The sequence below is a fragment of the Nuphar pumila genome, chromosome 10 (assembly GCF_984573655.1).
Source record: "Nuphar pumila chromosome 10, dmNupPumi1.hap1.1, whole genome shotgun sequence".
Taxonomy (NCBI): Eukaryota; Viridiplantae; Streptophyta; class Magnoliopsida; order Nymphaeales; family Nymphaeaceae; genus Nuphar; species Nuphar pumila.
In genome coordinates this window covers 75,942,979-75,963,339 of record NC_143258.1, presented here as the reverse complement: position 1 = coordinate 75,963,339, position 20,361 = coordinate 75,942,979, and the positions used below count along the sequence as shown (strand labels likewise).

General features: G+C 43.1%; 1 protein-coding gene across 2 annotated transcripts in view; it reads right to left on the bottom strand.

The window, feature by feature from the left end:
- Positions 1-20,361, bottom strand: part of LOC149826866 (protein ZINC INDUCED FACILITATOR-LIKE 1-like) — a 208,531-nt gene that overhangs the window by 27,400 nt on the left and 160,770 nt on the right. For both annotated transcript variants that reach the window (XM_090019009.1, XM_090019010.1), the window contains exon 11: positions 9,932-10,141. In XM_090019009.1, coding sequence (XP_089875135.1) covers positions 9,932-10,141 — 210 coding nt within the window. The remainder of the gene's footprint in view (positions 1-9,931; positions 10,142-20,361) is intronic.

Sequence of the window (20,361 nt, the reverse complement as noted above, 5' to 3'; positions counted from 1 at the left end):
CGTTTTGCCTTCCAAAATGAGGCGGCTTGTAAGTACGAGTATGATTCCCCAGTCTAGATACAGCTAAAACGGAGTCATCATCAACTTTTGGAGTACTTTTTCTAAGTCTATTTTCCTCCATAGTGAGCTCTTCTATAGTATCAACAATAGAAGGAATTTTTCCACGATGTAAAAGGGCCGATTTGGTGGATTCAAACTCCGGCCTTAGACCATTCACAAATTGATAGAAATGTTCCATATCGAGTTGCTTTTGGCGAAGCTCGATGTCTTCGGCACAATGCCATTTGGGCTCAAGAAGAGCCAACTCTTCCCAAAGTTCAGACAACTCATTATAATATTCTCGAATAGTTTTATCTTTTTGAGTCATTGTCCGAACTTTATCTTGTAAATTGCATACATGTGCAATATCTTTAAGGGAATACATGTTTTTGAGGTATTCCCAAGCCTTATCGGCATGCTCAAACTTAGCTAGACTAGAGCATTTTTTATTGTCTATGCTATTGATGAGCCATGACATAATTTTTGCATGCCCTATCCTCCATTCTTTCCATTTCTTTTCATAAGTGGCTAACGCCTTACTCTTCTCTTCTTCCGTTAGAGGAACCTCTTTATCACCCTCTTTCTTGGTAAGAGATAGTTTAGGTTCCAAATCGGAACCATCCACTATACCCCATATACCTTTTCCCCAAATGTGGTGCTTCATAATCGAAGCCCACATTACATAGTTAGTATCATTTAGCTTCATAGGAATGATGATGATCTTATCATTGTCATCCATCTTTTACAAGGGTAAGAGAAGAATAAATAGGAGGATAGAGAGATAAAAATAAAAAGAAAAGAAAAAGAATAGACAAAGGAATAAGAGACGATACAAAACCAAAATTTTTTGTAGCACAAGTTCGCCTTTCTTCAAACAAATCTTCTTGAGCCAAGAACAAGGTGATGAAACACCTTTTGTAAATGTGGCACGGAAATCGAGGCGGAAGCACTTCAAGATCTAAGGATTTCGTAGCTTTGATACCATGTAATGAAATGGTGGTCTTCAACAAATGCACAAATAACTCACAAACAAGTGTCTATTGGAGACACTACAAGCATGACCCTTGAAAGGGTATAAAAGGAAGAACACTTGAAAAATAAATAATACTTTATTCATGAACAAAATGCTTAAGAAGCATGGTGCTTTACATTGAAGGGGTTCACCCCTATATATACAAAAAAGTGGAAGAGAGAGGAGAGCTCATTTTGAGCTCTCCAAAAGAGACGTTGGATTCCAACGTCTCTTAATATAGTTGTTGGACTACAGTCCAACAACATTTATTATTATAGCTGTTGGACTATAGTCCAACAGCATTTATTATAGTTGTTGGACTACAGTCCAACAGCTATTTGCACATTCAAGTTCCAACAGGAACTTGACTGGATCAAATATCTAGTTTCTATTGAACTAGATGCTAAAAAAGAAAATAAAGAAAAATAGAAAAAGAAAATAATAAAAGAAAATATAATAATATTAAATAATATATATATTACAGTTTACATTTTAACACCCCCGACGCTCCTTTCTCCCTCCTGCTCGTCGTATTTCGGCAGTCGATGCCAACACCCCCCGTGCGCCATCTCCCAACGCCAACGACACCCCTTTTTTCGGTCACCTCTCAGGTAATCTCTCTCTCTCCCTATCGTTGTCTTCTTCTTCTTCTCCCTGTTTACGCAGAGGAGGGGCCGAGCCCCTCCTTGCCATCTCGTTTTCGCAAGGGAGGGGCCGAGCCCCTCCCCGGTGCCCCATTTTTGCAGGGGTGCTGCCTTGTTTCCATAGGGGAGTGGTCGAGCCCCTCCCTGCCTCCCCGTTCCTTTTGTACGCAGGGGAGGGGCCGAGCCCTCCCCTTTGCATCTCTTCCCCCTCGCCTCTTCGTCCTCTCCTTTGTTGCTGACAGGCAGGGCCTGCCGGCCCTCTTTATTGCAGGACAGGCAGGGGCTCGACCCCCCCCCCCCCCCCCCCCTTTCCTGCACCCTCTGCTCGCAGAGGAGGGGCTCGGCCCCTCCCTGCACCTCTTATTCCGTAGAGGAGGGGTCATGTCTGTTTGCTCTGACAGGCGAGGTGGGGCCCGACCTGTCAACAAAAACCCTCTTTCCCCCGCCTTCTTCTGTGTCGGCAGGCCGGGCCTGTCGGTCCTCCTGTTTGGGCTGGCAGGGGTGAAGCCCCTGCCGCCTTGAACCTGTTCGACAAAAGGCTTTGCCTCCCCTTGCCGCTCGTTTGGCCAGCATGGCAAGGGCGATGCCCCAGCCGCACGTGGGTCTTCGACACGGAAGATACCCCTGCTGATTGGGGTTTTTCAGCAGGTGCGATGCCCCTGCTCCTGAACACCCTCTTCTCCCTGTCACAGTCTGGGCCCTGCCTCTCTGCATCTCGTTCAGTAGGTGCGATGCCCCTGTTCTTTCAAATAGTTTTTCGTATGGAGATGTATTTTGTAAGGATGAAGATATCATTCTATTTATTAAGTAAGTTGAGGTTAAGGCCGCTTCGGCCCAAAAATTCTTTGGAATTTCTTTGGAAATAAGGAGTGTCCTAGTGGTTTCCATGATGTGTCTATGCTTTCTTTCGGCCAAGCCATTTTGTTGGGGAGTCCTAGGACACGATCTTTGATGACAAATTCCATTTACTTCTAAATAGTTTTGAAATTCATTTGATAAATATTCTCCACCCGAATCGGATCTAAGAGGAGAGATATTACTTGAAAACTGATTTTTAACTATCATATGAAATTTTTTGAAAAAGTCAAAGACTTCAGATTTTAAATTGAGAAAGTAGATCCATACATACCTAGTGTAGTCATCGATGAAAGTGATGTAATAGGAGTACCCTCCTTTAGACATGACGGGAGAAGGACCCCAAACATCCGAATGGACTAACTCAAAAGGTCTTTTGGACACAAAGGTTCGGTTTGGAAAAGGAGTAGATTTCATTTTGCCAAAAATACAATTCTTGCAAACAAAATGTTTCTCATTACAAAATTTCTTTCCAAATGGAAATGAGTACATTTTTGAGAAACTTGGATGTCCAAGTCTTTGATGCCAAGTATCAATATTTTTATCTTGGACATGGTTACAAAAAGAGTTAGTGGGGAGTTTCAAGTTGCTCATGTAATAGAGATCTCCCCTCCTATGGCCTTGCCCAATCAGCTTCCCGGACCGGAGATCCTGTATAGAGCAATCCTTAGTTGAGAAGGAGATTTTACATCCATGATCACATATTTGAGCAACAGAGAGGAGATTTAAATTAAGTTGAGGTACAACTCTCACGTTTGGCACAAAGAAATCTTTTGAAAAGTTTAAGGTTCCAAAACTTTTTACTTGTAAAGATGTACCATCGACAGTTGAAACATAGGAGTTTTTATAATTATTACATAAATCAGAAAGCTCATTTTCAAGAGGGGTCATATGAAAGGAAGCTCCAGAGTCAAGGATCCAAGACGACATACCTAGAGGAGAGGAGGAAGCTACGACGGCACCCGAAGTTGATGGAATCTTGAGTAGAGTTTGTAGTGCTTCCGATAGTTGAGCAAGAGAAAAAGAGTCCTTTCCTTTGATTGCTTCTTCTTTCTTTTGAGTAGCTTCTTCAACGGAAGCAACCTTATTTTTCGGTGCTTCATTCAACTTAGGGAAATTAGGTCTTATATGACCCGGTTCTTGACAATGATGGCAAATGGCTTTTCTATAATTGCCATTATAGTTATTTTGTCTTCCAAAATGTGGAGGTTTGTAAGTTTTCATGTGGTTGTCGGGTTTTGATACGGCCAAGACATCATTTCCTCCTTTAATCATGCCAAGACGGGTTTCTTCTTCGCATATTTCGGCTATGGCATCTTCCAAGGGAAGAGGCTTTGATCTATGTAAGAGGGAGGATCTAACTTGCTCATATTCGGGCCTAAGCCCATGTAAAAATTGGAAAAAGTGTTCTTTTTCCATTTGTTCTCTCCTTAATTCCACATCTATACTAGAAACCCATTTTGGTTCTAGTAAAGATAGCTCATCCCATAGAGGGCCAAGAGTGCTAAAGTAGTCCCTAACACTCATTTCTCCTTGCTTGATAGTCCGGATTTTTTCTTGAAGAAAGAATTGACGAGCAAGGTCTTTTTGGGTAAACATACCTTTCATGAAGAACCATGCTTCATTTGCCATCCGAAATTTGGCAATGTTGGCGCAAATCTTGAGCTCCACATTGTTCATGAACCAAGCAAGAATCTTGGCATGCTTACTTTCTCAATCTTCTATTTTAGATTGGTGATCTTCAATGGCCTTCATGCGGGCATCTCCTTCAAGAGCTTTCTCTTAATCACCTTCCATCTTAGTTAGTTGAAGTTGCGGTTCCGGAATAGTGCCCATAACGTATCCCCAAAGCTTTTTTCCCTTGAGGTTGTTTTCCATGGCGGCGGCCCACATCATGTAGTTGGAGCCATTGAGCTTGAAGGAGAGATCAATCGTTTGTTCTCCTTCCATAATAATCACTTACAAGAGGATGAAAAGAAGAGAGATATAACAAGAAAAAAATATAGCTACACAACTAGCTATATTAAGAAGAAGAGCATACACAAGGCTCTGATACCATGTAATGAAATATGCGGAAAAGCAAAGAGTGCACTAGGCACTTACAACATCCACTAATGAACAAACAACAAGGGCTAATACCCAAACCCACAAAAGACAACACAACATAAAAATATAAATGTCTCTTATTGAAAGAGAGAGAGCTCTCAAGAGTGAGAAATACAAGAGGGGTTCACCCCTATTTATACACAAGAGAAGGAGAGGGGAAGGGCCAAGAGGCCTTAAAAGGAGAGCCACATAGGGGGCTCCCCATGTAGTCGTTGGGAGCCCCCAACGGTCACAAATGTGACCGTTGGGGGCCCCATCGACTACATGGTGGGCCCCCTTTTGTGTGAGCAAAAAAACAAAAAACAAAAAATATGATTTACAAAAAATAAAGAGAAAAATAAAATAAGAAAAACAAGTACCCCTATCGGGTACTTGTGAAATGACAAAAATACCCCTATCGGGTATTATATATATATATAAATATATATATATATATATATATATATATATATGAATTACATGTATTTTAACATTACCACTCTCTCTCTTGCGACAAGAGTTGAGTCGGGAGCTTAACAATACATCCTCGTCTAAGGAGAGGGATCCTGACTTTTCGAGTGAGCAACCCTGAAGAGTGGACTTGAGATTTTAGGGAGCTGTGCAAAAGCATCAAAGACTGCCCAAATTGAAGCATTTGGAAGGATGTGATTGGCTGGTTCTGTTCGTCTATTCGACATATCTCGGGTAACCCCGAATTGGGGCTTGAGCGAACTTCTTAGCGGGGGGGGGGGAGGGGGTCTGTTGAAAAACTCGTATCTTGTCTATCAAGGCCGGTATCGAGTCATGCGAGGCATGTAGATACCCCGATAGCGGATGAGATTCTAGAAAATCGCATGCCAAATGTTGGCACAAGCTGTTGGCTATTTCAAAAGATAAATAATGTCAAAAATAAAGTTTGAGAAACATTACATCTTTGTGAAACACTTATGTTGAGGCTCCTATTGAGGAGTTATACCCTTTTCATCTTAGAGTATTCATAGTTGTGCACTATACGCTAGTACTACGATGATCGGATGAGACGGTCGTGCGACCTCGAACAGTGCTAAATGCACAATGTTGTAAACATATAAAAATGAGATCGCCTTTACAGGTAAGATGCTCATTTGGTCAAAAGACCAGAGCATATAGAATGAGTCGACAGTTAATTTACCCCTGACACACTCATTCGCCCTTGTGTTTCTGTCAAGGGAGAGGATGGATCGGTACAAAACTCCAATGGACAGGTTGTTAACAACTACCCCACGGGCAAAGATCCGGCCTCCCCAGTTATTGGAGTTAGGGGAAGGGACTACCAGACATTATCCTAAGTGGTAAATCTCATGGACTTCTGCAGAAGTTGGATGCATCCGTTGCCAAGTACCTGCCTTTGGGGAATTCTCTCTCGGCTAAAGTCGTCCTCTTAGGAGCGGACTCAACTAGCTATTCGGGTTATTGAAAATACATAGAATAACAGACGTTCGAATTAGTCTCAGTTGTTTCTATGATTTGTCTGCGCGTACCCGCAGGCCAGTAATATCGAAACATAAAGTTTGTTCACACTAGTTGATGAGTCATGAGACTTGCTTGTTGTGTGGTAGTTCACAGCTTACGATCAAATGAATCGTCATGCTGCGTTTGACAGTTGCACTGCTTACCTGCTTTGAACTGCTTACCTGTTTAACTACTGATCTGCTTTAAACTGCTTAGCATGCTGAATGAAATGCTCTTAATTTAGTTTTCTGTAGTCTCTCTTGTGTACCTACTAGTTTTTCGCGAAACTAACCCATTCTATGGGTACATGTGATGATTAGGCACACCACGGGCGATGGCGTGATGGAAAGATGGCTTCAAAATTTCCTTTTCATGCTCTTAGCTCGCGTCCTCGACGTTTTTGGGTTTTGTTACGGATTTTCCTTTGGATATCCGAATTTCGTACTATTTGGGTACTTCTTTTAATGAAATTGGCTTTTCTAAGTGTTTTGCAAGTAACGTGGATTGTGAGTTTTGGTTATTTTAGCTAACGTGCCCAAAGTTGTCAGCTTGTATTTTTGAATTTAACAAAAGAATAGTCTTCCGCTGATTTCATAAACAAACTCTAAAAGGAAAGAGATTTTTTTATAGTCTCTTGCCTGTTTTCTGAAAGGTTCGCAAGTTTGAGATTTTGGGGCGTTACACTCGCTCTCCTGCTCGCAGTTTTTGAGTCCTGGTTCCTTGTTGGAGTTTTGTCTCAGGGGGAATCCCCAAACTTTTGTACAAATGATAGTTTCTAATGAATATATTTTGATCTCACTATTGTCTTCTAAAAATGCTTTTGCTAATGGTTTTGAGCAAGGTTTTTGTGTTAACGTGCCCAAAGTTGTCAACTTGTTTCGTTTTCGAAATAATTCATTTTCGCTGATTCTTTAAAAATGAAAACTCTGAAAAACCTTTTTATTTTTTACGTATTTTCAAGGAATTACAAGTTTAAAATTTTGGGGCGTTACACTAACTCTAGACTGAGAAGCAAAAAACAAAACCAATATCATAAAATCTTCACATATTATAATGTTTGGGTACGTATATCCTACTTACAATTGCATATTTGTTGCACCAATTATAGCAAATCTTGCAATACAATGGGATTGCTTTTCTGCCAACTATTGTTTATGGACTTTTTTCCTATCCTATGTTTTTCCTCTCACACAGAACCAGCTTGGTATTGTTGTGTGTACATTTTGTTTTGTCATGACTCGTCCTGAAAGTGTATGTTTCAGACTTTCAGTAATTAAGGAGGTATACAGTAATACAATTTCATTGTTGGATTGTAGATTAGAATGCATAGTGCATGTCTTTTGCAAGGTATTCCAGGAAGAAGACAAGACACTCAAGAATCATCCACATGTACAATGAAACAATATCCTAGGGGTTCTACCATCTAGCTAGATGAAACAGAGTATGTTGATCAATGTTGGATGGTTCTGGCCTGTTCTAAAGTAGCAAACGGTAGACCATTTTTAACTAACCTCATGTAACTAACTGTAGTCTACAAGCCAAAGATAGAGGTAAATGAACCAAGACACTTGCAACATAGGCAATTCATTTAAATAGTAAACTAATATGCTATTGCAACTAAGATATTCACTAAACATAGTTAGACAATCCATTAAACTAATATGCTATTGCAACTAAGCTAATCTTAATTAAGGAAGCTAGAGCCTCAAGTGATATGTCCCTTACAAGGCATTCTCATGTTTTTTGGCAATTTAGAGAATTCTTACACAAAACCAAAACCTTATGTTTTTTCATTGCATCATACAGTTCAGCTGTGCATAAGATCTGATAAAAAAACCCATAGCCTTGTGTTTTTCTCTGCGCTACAGTGTCAGTAATATATCAGATCCATTGATTCAATTGAAGTCTGAAGATCAGTTTGTGGGAGGCAAGTAGACCTTGACAACCCAGCAGAGGAACAAAAGAAGATTACTTGAATCTAGATTAATCAATGCATCCACAGATGATTTAAAGGCACCTAAAGGAGATGAACCAAATAGCAAGGGAACAGTTCTTAAGTGATGATGAAGAATCACATATCAATGGTAAACACAGAAGAAAGTCTATGAGTCCATTTTCACTATAAATCACCACTAATGAGATTGGGTGAAATTACATTTATGAAATGATCCTTGAATATCCTAAATACCGATGAAAAATGAAAAAGAATCCATAGAATCAGCCAAAAAATATACTTAGAGAAAAAGGAAGGTAAATAATCTTTGATCTCATAAAATCCCAGATTTTTTCAGTGCATGGAATGGATAGTAAGGACAAATTTTTTTATGCATTTTGATCTCCCATAAATATTACCAAATTCACGTCCATAAAGTACTAGTATATTGACCGTGTACATGTCCAGACTCTGGAAAACAAATGGGCTGATGAAAAAAGCTTGAAATGTATTATTGAGATAAAAGAGAAAACAGACCAAAGCACTTGATATGCTTGCAAATTAAGAAAGTTATAGTATTTATCATTATTTTCTGAAAATAAGAACATTGTACTGCTAAAAGAAGGGCTAAATCAAATAAGTACCTTTTTACATTACTGCTAAAAGAAGGGCTAAATCAAATAAGTACCTTTTAAAGCTATTTTTAATTGAAAGCACAAAATAGTAGAATGGACCAAAGGGATCACCTTATCCATATTTACCCTCTAATTTCTTTCATCGCAAGAGAGTGAGCAAGAGAGAGAACTAATTCCTAGTCATTCTCTATCACAGAGAGAGAGAGAGAGAGATTCTTATAAAGTTAAAAACAAAACCTTCAATTAAGAGGGCAGGATATGTTCTTAGACATACATACGAATTTTAAATTGCATGCGTATCATTTGAAGTACAATGTCCCTTTAACACGTTGTAAAAGACAACAATATTTGTCATGAAATAATTACATGAGATTAAACAGAGATAAATTGAAGGCATAAAGAATAAGAAAAATCCAACAACACATCTGGACAAAAGGAAAATATTTAAGGAAAAAAAACTTATATAGAAAGAAACTAAAAAATTCAAAGAAAATGAGTTTCCAAGTTCATTTCAAGTACTTCAACTTTAATTACAAAGAACATCATAATTGAATATCTAAAACCCATATTTCCATTTTTTGAAGTCAGTTTTGATGATAGTTTAAGATCTCCAACATCTATTCATGTGTGTTTTCGAAGATCACATCATTTTGGAGAATCAAGCTTTCTACTTAATTAGGGTTTTACAAATAGAATACCATTGAGTAGCAGAACGATCTATCTATTTGCAATTTCCTAGACTTTTTTGACAGTAAAGAAGCTTAGGTGCTATAAATCATTATTCTTTCACTATCTAATCTCCTTTTCCAACTGCAATCCAGAATGTTTCCAACATTTCTTTTCCATATTTTCAGAGAATGAGTATTTCCACTATTTTTGGAAATACCCAATGCATCTTTGCTTTCAAAAACACTTGTCAATTATATGCTTTTATTTTTCAAAATTTTCATACACCTAAAACATTAAAATCACAAGGTTTTGGTACATTTTCCAAAAACTATGATCATTTTGATTTTTTTTTATCGGTAGTTCCGATGGATTACATTACCTCTAGATTTAAGATCTCATCAAATCTTGAGCCAAGAACCCCGTTGACAAGCTATTGCCTACTGGCATATCCTTTATAGTTTAACATGAATCCAGTAACAATCCACCAAAGACCAGTATAATAAAAAACACTCTATGGTGGAAAAAAGAAAAAACACTTGGATTAAAGTCAATGGTGAGGACAATGTACCTCTGCATATGCCATGTCATGAAGTGAAAAAGCACAATAAGTAATAATTGAAGACATCAAGGGCCAGTTCCTTATAAGGGATTTTTTAGAACCTAATCCTCTCCCATTATCTTGTAACTTCTTTTTCTTATCATGGCCATAAGAAGCCTCCATGGTTTCCAATGTATCACCTCTTTCAGTTTTAGGTATGTGATGCATATGCAGCGTCTCCTGCAAAATCAGTTTGGGAGTCTTCAATAAACATACACAATCAATTCCAGTTTGATGTTAAAGCCATTAATTTACATGACATGATATGATGCATAAATTAGTCATACTAAGTTTATGTACAAGGAACAATATAGGTTAAGATTGTAATTAAACAAACAGAAATACAAGAGAGAACCCTCTAAGGGCATACAAAAATTCAGAAGGGTGTGCACAAGCACTTAGTCCACCAAGGGACAAAAAAAGAACCAAGAACAATTACAAAAGCACAAAAGTGCAAACAATAACCACTATGGACAAGCAGAAAACCTAAAAAAATTCTTTATTGCTTAGAGAAAGCATAACAATAGAGGGGGTTTTAATCCCTTTATATAGGCAAATTGGACCCAATGTAGCCATTGGGGGCACCCAACGGCTATAATTATAGCCGTTGGGGAGATCCCAAGAGCTATATTGTGGACAAAGTCCACAATGCCCTTACAATAAAATAAAAATACAAAAAAAATGTACAAAGACTGATCTGCCCCTAATGGGAAGAATCTATAACAGTCATGTAAAAAGACAAAAAAAGGCCCCTTACATGGGCAAACCTATTACAAAGGAAAAACATTAATAAATATATATTATATATACTCATATATGTATATATACATAGAAGAAAATATAGTGTGTGTATATAAATAGAGTCACTAGAATATGAGGACTGAAATATGAGAACTAGAAATATGGGCATTTCCAACACTTCTTTTGCAAATCCAACCATGTGGATGTGCTTGGCATGGTGAATTTGCTAGGAATCAACCATTGGATCATGTATTTTCGATGAAAAAATGTGATTTTTGAATGCTTGAATATTTATGAAGATTATGAGGCATTGATTTTAAAACCTTAAAAAAATCTTATTTATGCATCAAAATCGGGTGATTCAAGAGCGGGTTCTTATAAAAGCAAGCATGTAGAACACATCCGTACGGTTAGATTCAAGAGAAAAGGACAAAAATCCATGAAAATAGTGGTTCACAATTGGTTCTCATATTCTAGTGATTCATATAAATATACATACATATATGTACATGTTCAACACTATATTTTAACAAGGATCAGCGAAGAGAAAGCTGACTTGCATGATCTGAAAAATCAAGGGAACACATGCCAAGACTTGAAGAAAATGGTATGATTATATGATCTATTCATCAACAAGAATGAGAAATTGCACAAAAAAACAAAGATCGTCTGATGGTCAACAAATGTAATCCAAATTGCATATATGAAATCTTGAACTAGGGATCCTTTCCACACTATAACTAAAAAGTCTATTTCCTTTTTCATGGCAATAATGGAAACCCCATACTATTCATGTTTACCATAGTAGTAGCAATAGTAGTGCCCTAAAACTATTGCATTTGACAGGCTACTGATGTATTCTCATCATATGATTGCGCTTTAGTACACTTGTGTAGCCACACACTTAGGGCAAGGAACATATCATGTCCTTATCAATCCTCTCTCTGAGTTCAAAACTTAAAGCTTAGTCTTAACTTGTATAATTTCCAGTTCAAACATCATCATGTATGAAACACTAACTTTCTTCCACTTTTTATCCTTACAGACACATACACCAGATATACACACCCTGTTCTATTTCCTTCTTATTTTCATTAGGTGCATGGTTACAGCACAGGTTTTGTTTACTGTGAAAGTCAATGACTAAGGTATCTTTGGTTTGCTGGCCACATGTGACTCCAAACCAAATTTGATTTTGGAGTCATATGATTCAGAATCGCAAGAGGCTCTTTGCAGTTCTGATTCTCACTCAAATAAGAAACGACTCATTTGCAAAGCCAAATGAGAATCTGCTTCTCACTGCTATTTTTTCTGATGTTTGTTTAGCCTTGCCAAAAAGATTCAATCTCTCATTTGCATGAGTCTGAATCTCATGAGATGTTACCAAACATGCGCTAAATTTGGAGTGATATATCTTACTAGTTACTAGCTTTGTGCGTTTAGATTCTAGATTAATGACTAGCTACCGCCTATACCAAATAACAGGAACAAGTGGCCTATTTAAGCAATAGGCCCGTGACAAGTGGTACCAGAGCTCGTTATCGAGCTGGAGAAGGGACTCAGGTGTCAGTGTCGAGAGATGCGCCGACATGCCGCAATTTGTGAGCAACCCGGATCACCCTCCCTCTCTCGCGCCTATTTAAAGCAGTAAGGAGGGTAGGGGTTTCACATTCGAAACCCCTTCCCCTCTCGCTCTCTCGTTCCTCTCTCAGTCCCTCATCTCTCTCAGTCCACGACCCTCTCTCTTCTGCTTGCCGGAGACCACCCCGGTGACGCTCGCCACCACCTCCTTCCCGTTCCTCCCGACATCTCTCTCGGCTCTCTCCTACTGTCGGGATCGGCGCAGGCGACCCTCCAGGTACGCGCCGCCTCCTCTTCACCTTCCTTTTCTCCCCCCTTTTTCCTTTGGGTGCAATGGAGAGCCGACAGGATGCCGATGGCCCCCTGTCGTGCTTTCCCCCTCCCTCTCGGTGCTTCCTTCGTGTCGGGGAGGGGTCGAGCCACCTCCCTGAGTTCTATTTTTGTAGAGAAGGGGTCGAGCCCTTCTCTACGCTCCCTCTGAAGGCAGGGGAGTGTCGTGTAACGCCCCAAAATCGTGGACTTGAAACCTTTTATGAAAAATGTTGAAAGCTTTGAAATCAATCATTTATCAGAGTTTAAAACAGAAGTTCAGCGGAAGATCAGGTTCAAAACAACAAGTCCCTAGACCTTGGGCACATTACAACCAAAAGCAGATTTTCCCTTACAAACCGATTTACAATTCAAATATATATTTTATTGAAATGAAAAGAAGAACCACATTTTTGGTAATACAGTTTTAGAAATCCAGAGTTCTAACCAAAAGAGAAGCTTTCAAGGAAAACTTATACCACATCTATCAAAAGAGTCCCCAGGAGCGCAACGTCAGGAAAGGGCATTGCCTTGAATGCATCGCGTCATCATGCCATCGCAAGCTGTCTCAACCTGTTCACCACCTGCCCATGAAAATGGGTCAGTCTCACAACAGACTAGTAGGGGTGCAAAGAACAAGAAAGGGCAAAGGCTACAATAAGCAAGATAAACGCTAGCTCAAGCAGGAACAAGCAAGACTAGCAAAACATGCTAGAGAGTAAGCAAGGCTATAGTAAAGCAAACAGCTACACACAAGAGCAGGAAGGATCAAAGTGCTAAACAACTATAGCAATCCCACATATATAATAGGTGAAGAGTAACTAACTCTATTCACCAGCCAAGCAAAACAATTGCATAATACAAGTATTCATAACAACACTCATAATACATACAAGTACCATAGGATGGCTCAATCCATCGACAAGTGATTACATTCATCGTGAGGCACAAGCTATTGCATCATAAACAATTCATAAGCTACACAGGATAAGCAAACAACTAGTATGAGAAGCTAGTTATTACTAAGCAAGGAACTGCGTAAGCAGTTTAACCAACCAGGATAACGCCTCGACAGGCGTACCTAGCTCAACGAGTAGTATACCAAACTACCGAGCTAACCAGCAAGCAAGCAACGCACGTCACAACATGCATATCCCATGATCATGCGTATAAGTTATATCTTGTCTCATTACTGAGCAGGCCATTGTGGGTACGCACAAGGCAAAACGTAGAAACAACCGAGATCGATTCGGGAGTTCATTATGCTATGTATTTTATTATACCCCGAATGACTCACTGAGTCCGCTTCCTAAGGGGACGGTCTGTGCCCAAGAGAGTAAATCCCCAAAGGCAAACAAAGGCCCAATGGATGCGCATCCGTACTTCTGCAGAAGTGGCCCAAAGGATTTCCTCTAACCTCCGATGACTGGGGAAGGTCGGATCTTTGCCCGAGATTTGCCATATATGACTGTCCATCAGAGTTTTGTACCATCCATCCTCTCTCTTGATGAACCGTCCCGAATGAGCACGACGGAGGGTTTCTTAACCGCCGTCCCATTCTCATGCTCTGGTCTTTCAACCTAATCGAGCATCTTGCCTGTGAAGCCGCATGATTATTATTTACGTGAGTTATACGCGCCATTGCGCATTCGAGGCAAGCACACAATTCACATCCTACTTACCGCAGTACGCATCGTACCTATTCAAATGCATAATCACGATGAAAGGGGTCAATCCCCAGTGAGGGTAGGAACATCACTCTTGTGATCTCAAACACATGCCATTGCATGTTCGAGGCAGACATAAATCTCTCATCCTACTAATCGTAGTACGCAACGTACCTGTTCAAAAGTACAACCACGATGAGAGGGGTACGAATCTCTCGCAGGAAATCCCAATGCTTCTACTTTATAGAAGCCCACAGTGAACTCATTCCAGTTCCGACTGATCGTGCTCGGGTCCTTTAGACAATCGCGAGCAATCTGCTTATTAGGCGAAAACAACATAACAGGATTAGCTTAATGTGTCAATACACGTTTAGAGGTTACTATAGACCTCTCGTCCTGCTCTTCGTAGTCCAAACATATCGTATGTGACTAAGGGTACAACTACAAGAGGAGGAACATGGATCCCTCGTAAGAGATCCAACAATACCTTCACAAAGGAAGGCGCTACAAACATGGTTTAACCAGAAAGCCTAAAAACTAGGTCTCGTATCAGAGGTGAGGTAACGCCGATCTAGTGATGGCGCAAGTACCTCGCTAGGATCCCCGCCCTACTCGTGCACAGGATCCTAAACAAGGTTATCTAAGTCGTATCGAATAGGCAAACTAAGGTTGTACACATCTATCCCAAATATATCGATTTGGGAGGTCCGGCTGCTACCTCTGCTTTACAAGCTATACATTCCTGAAAATAGGATCGCACCTAAGACCATCGTCTTTGGAGAACCGAAGTGCATAAGTGTGTGTCGAGACCTTTAAGACAAGTGAAACAATATACACTATACACTCGAAGCTGCACTCAGGGAGTGCAAGCTGACAAGAGGCAAACTCGTGCACATACTAATACAAAGGCAAAACGAGGGACAAGACTCGGTGGGTGAAGCCGCACCGCGAGGGTAGAACGCTAAAGCTCCACACGAGGTATGAGATCATACCTCGATCATCGTAACGCACAAGCAGGCAACTACACAAGCAACTCGTGAGGTAGGAGATCCTATACTGACTACGCAAGTGTAAAGGACAACTCACGAGGCATGGGGTTGCACCTCGATAGGTCGATAAGCGTAAGCAAGTGAGGAAGCATACGACGAAGATAGAATACATGCATGAGCAAGACATATGCACGAAGTGCGGCAACAAGATAAAGACGAATACATATAAAAGGTAAGAGCAAGAGCAAGCACGACAACACAGGAAAGTAAAGTACGGAGAGTAAGGCAGAAGCAAAGCCATGGCGCATAAAGCGCGGGGCAATAAGTAAATACAGAAAGTAAAGTGCAAGAACGTAAAGGAGGACCAGGACTTGCATCCTGGAGAACAAAGCAGACATAAGCAAGTAAATGCCAAGGCGCAAAGCGCGGGGCAGAAGGAAAGTAAAGTGCGGGAAAGTAAAGAGGACAAGGATCGCGAAACCACGTCCTTGAATTAAAAGACATGAAATGTAAAGACAGAATTAGAAAGCCTAGGCACATATAGCGCGGCGGCGACAGAAAGGAAAGTGCAGAAAAATAAAAAGGACAAGGATCGCGAAACCGCGTCCTTGAAGGTAAAGACATACGTATATATAGTATACGTATACATATATCGTCCTCTTTTAGTTATCTTTCTTATTTTAGCATTTATCAGTTCATTGTCCTTTCACGCAAGAATCCCCTACCTTAAGGGGTTGCGGGTCCTCGTACGCATGCAGCGTAGGCAAACAAGAGCTCGAGCCACAGAGAGCGAGCTGGGTCTACCGTTCAACCTGGAGAGCTTAGAACGTTAGTATATGCCATATAAGAAAAGAGAAGCAAACACAGCAAGGTCTCCTGCCTGCAGAAGGCAGAGGCAGGAGCTCTGCATCCTGCAGACAAGGGTGCCAGAGGCAGGGGCCTCAGCCCTGCTTGGCAACAGTAGCAGAGGCAGGGAGCAGGAGCTCCCTGTCTACTAGCACAAGGAAAGGCAGGGGAGGGAGCAGGGGCTCCCTGCCACACCTGCCACAACAAGGCAGGGGGGAAACACCCCCTGTCAGAGCATGAGACAGGGGCGCAGCCCCCTGCCGACAGCAAGAACAAGGCAAGGGGGCAAGGCCCCTTGCCGGAGAACAAACACAGAGATGCAGGGGGGCAAGCCCCTGCTCGAAAACAGGAAAGCAGGGGGGCTTCGCCCCCTGCTGGCAAAACGCAGGAGGCAGGGGGACAGAACCCCTTGCCGAGAAGGAACAAGAGAGCAGGGGGGCTCCGCCCCCTGCTGGGCCACAAATGCAGGGGGAACTCCATCCCCTGCGGGCAGGCACAAGGACAGGGGGACAGAGCCCCCTGCCAAGGAGCAACAAGCGAGCAGGGGGGGCTCCGCCCCCTGTCGGGAGAACAACATAAGGTAGGGGGCGAAGCCCCCTGCCGAAAAAACAAGAGCAAGGACAGGGGGGCCTCGCCCCCTGCCGGCAGGCACAACAGAGGGCAGGGGGAACTCGCCCCCTGTCGGGGAAGCAAACAAAGGCAAAGGCAGGGGGACGAAGGCCCCCTACCAAAACAACGAGAAGGGCAGGGGGGAGCGAAACCCCCTGTCGACAAAGCTAATGGCAAGGGGACGCAGAGCCCCCTGCCGGCAAAGCGAAAAGGCAGGGGAGGCTGAACCCCCTACCGGCAAAGCAACGACGACAGGGGGCTCAGTCCCCCTGTCGACCGATACAAAGAGGAAGGCAGGGGGTTAAAAAACCCCTGCCGACAGGGGCTCATCCCCCCCCATCAGGCTGCTCCTCACGAACAACAAGGAAGGGAGGGTCACAGGGCTCGATCGAGCCCTGCCGAAAAACCTGCTAGAGGCAGGGGAGCGGAGCCCCCTTGCCGGAAAGCTAAGCCGACACAGGGAGCGAGGTTCCCTGTCGGTGCTAGGAAAGTAGAAAAAAAAAGAAGGGGAGAAGGGTTTATACCTCCGAAATCAGGGGAGTCGAAGGGGGGTGGTGGCGGTGCTCGAAGGTCGCCGCACAGAGAGGGAAGGAGGTCGGCGGCGAGGATGTCGGCTGTCGAAGGCCGGCGGCTGAAGGGGAGACAGCAAGGGAAAAAGGTTGGCCGGCAAGGCTCGAAGGTCGCCGGCGCACGGGGGCCGCTGTCGGCCTCGATCGCCGGCTATCGGAGGCCACCACGAGGAAAACTGGGTCGCCGGAACTCGAAAGGGAGGCGGCCGGACGGAACCGCTCGCATCGTCAGGAGGCTGTAGGGAGGATCACCAGTCGGAGCTGCTCGCCGACGTCTCCGATCGCCGGCGGCATCAAGAGGGAGACGAAGCAGAGGAGAGAGAAGGGTCGATCGAGGGGCTCACCGAAGCTCGAAGGGGGAGAATCGTCGGTCGTCAAGGAGGTCGGCCGGATGGAATCGCTCGCCGGCGTCTCCGATCGCCGGCGGCAACGGCGTGAGGAGGGGCGGAGCAGATGAGAGAGAGAAGGGGCGAGGGTTTTGCCCCTCGCCCGAGACGCTGTGTCCTTTTAAGGACACCGGCTTCTCGAGAATTCGAGAAGCCGGGTGCGGGTCGGTTCAAGCTCGGATCCGGGCCCGACACAGGGGTCAGACCCTGACTCGCGTCCAACACGATTTTTTTTTTCACAGTCTTTACAGGTCGTGCCCCCCTCCTTGCTCCCTGCACCCTTCAGCGACAGGGAAGGGGCCAAGCCCCCTCCCTGTACTCCCCTGTATGCAAGGGAGGGGTCGAGCCGCTTCCCTGCGTACCCTTTGGCAGGGATGGGGCCAAGCCCCACCCTGTGCCCTCGTTTAGCAGGGGATGGGCTGAGCCCCCCTGCACCCTCAGTTTGGCGGAGGAGGGGTCGAGTCCTCTCCCAGTGCCTTCTTCTTCTAGTAGGCAGGGGTGTCACCCCTACCTCCACTAATTTCGGCAAGCAGGGGTGAAGCCCCCTGCCTCCCCCTTTGTGAGCAACGGACAGGGGCCGCGCCCCTGCCTCTTTGCTCCTCCAGCAGGCAGGGGTGAAGCCCCCTTGCCTCCCTCATTTTTGTTAGGCAAGGGCTTTACCCCTGCCTCTCTTCCACCTTGTTAGGCAGGGGCACAACCCCTGGCTACTCTCGCTTTCGGAAGGCAGAGGCGTAGCTCCTGCCTCTGTCCGATCTCTCGGAAGGCAGAGGCATAACCCTTGCCTCTGTATGACCCATCGTCAGGCAGAGGTGCAGTCCCCCACCTTCCTATTTTTTTCGCTGACAGCAGGTCAGTAGGGGCTCGCAGCCCCTACCCCTGCTTCTTACACTTACAGCAGGTCCGCAACTGCACGCTGCCCCTGCCTCTACTTCTTTCATTGCAGAACAGCAGCAATGCCCCCGTCCTCTCTACTTTTCTGTTTGAGATAGCATGTCGACGTCGCATTTTTGCAGCTCGTACGATGGATCCAGCTCGCGCCATGCAGCCTAAGCCGTCGATCACATACACTCGCTGACGACTGCAAGCTCGCAACTCCCCAAAGTAGGGGAAGATTACACGGAAGACTTGGACAATTGAATTAAGTTCAATTAATTAACAAGACAAATAAATAAATATATATATATATGTATATATATATATGTATATATATATGTATATATATATATATATATATGTATATATATTTATATGAGTACGCATTTAGCTCAAGGATGCGGTTTCACGATCCTTGTCCTTTACTTTCTGTCATGTATTTCCTTTGCCGCCGCGCATTGCGCCTAGGCTTTATTTACGCATTCTTGCTTTCAGTCTTTACTTTGCCGTCGCGCTTTGCGCCCAGACTTCTGTTTTTGCAAATGTGTCATTACCGCTTTGCCATTACACATGACACTCATGTCATGCACTATTAGATGCATCCTCGTGGAGTATGCAGAGGCATTTACCACTCTCCCTCTTACGATAAGAGATAAGTCGGGGGCTTAAATGATACATCCTCGACTAAGGAGAGGGATCCCAAGCAAGGATCCCAGTTTTTTGAGTGAGTAGTCCTGTAAAGTAGACTTGAGGATTTTTGGGAGTTGTGCTAAAATATCAAAGACTACCCAAATCTACGTATTTGGAAAGGAGGCACTTGTCTATTTCAGTTCGTGCATCCGACACATATCGAGTAACCCCGAATTGGGGCTCGAACGAACTTCTTGGTGGGGGTTCTGTTGAGAAACCCGTATCCCGTTCATCAAGGCCAGTATCGAGCCATGCGAGGCATGCAGATTCTTCGATAACGGATGAGAGATTCTAGAAAATCGCATGCCATATGTTGGCATGAGTTATCGACTGTTTCGAAGGATAAAGAATGTCAAAAGTTTGAGAAACATTACATCTTTGCGAAACATTTCATTATAGAGTACTTGTAGACGTGTACTGCTCGTTAGTACTATGATGATCAGATGAGACAATCATGTGACCTCGGACTGTGCTAAATGCACAATGCTGTAATCACATAAAATGGTGATGGATCGCCTTCACAGGCAAGATGCTCGAATGGTTGAAAGACCAGAGCATGTAGAATGAGTCGTCGGTTAAGCAACGCCTGACGCACCTCTTTCGCCTTTTATTTTTGCCAAGAGAGAGGATGGATCGGTACAAAAACTCCATTGCACAGGTTGTTAACAACCACCCCACGGGCAAAAATCCGGCCTCCCCAGTCATTGGAGTTAGGGGAAGGGAGTAGCATACATTATCCTAGGTGGTAGATCCTATGGACTTCTGCAGAAGTTGGATGCATCTGTTGGCAAGTAACTGCCTTTGGAGAATCCTCTCTCGGCCAAAAGCCGTCTCCTTAGGAGCGGACTGAACTAGCTATTCGGGTTATTGAAATTACATAGAATAATAGACGCCCGAACTGATCTCAGTTGTTTCTACGATTCGCGTCTGGGCATACCCGCAGGCCAGTTAATATCAAAACATAAGTCTGTTCACACTAGTTGATGGGTCATAAGACTTGCTGGTTGCTTGGTAGTTCACAACTTACGATTGAATGAATCGTCATGTTATTTTTTACAGTTGCTTATTTTCTTTAGCGAGTTATCTGCTTTACCTGCTTATCCAAATCCATATCTAAATCCTTATGGATCCTACATGAAC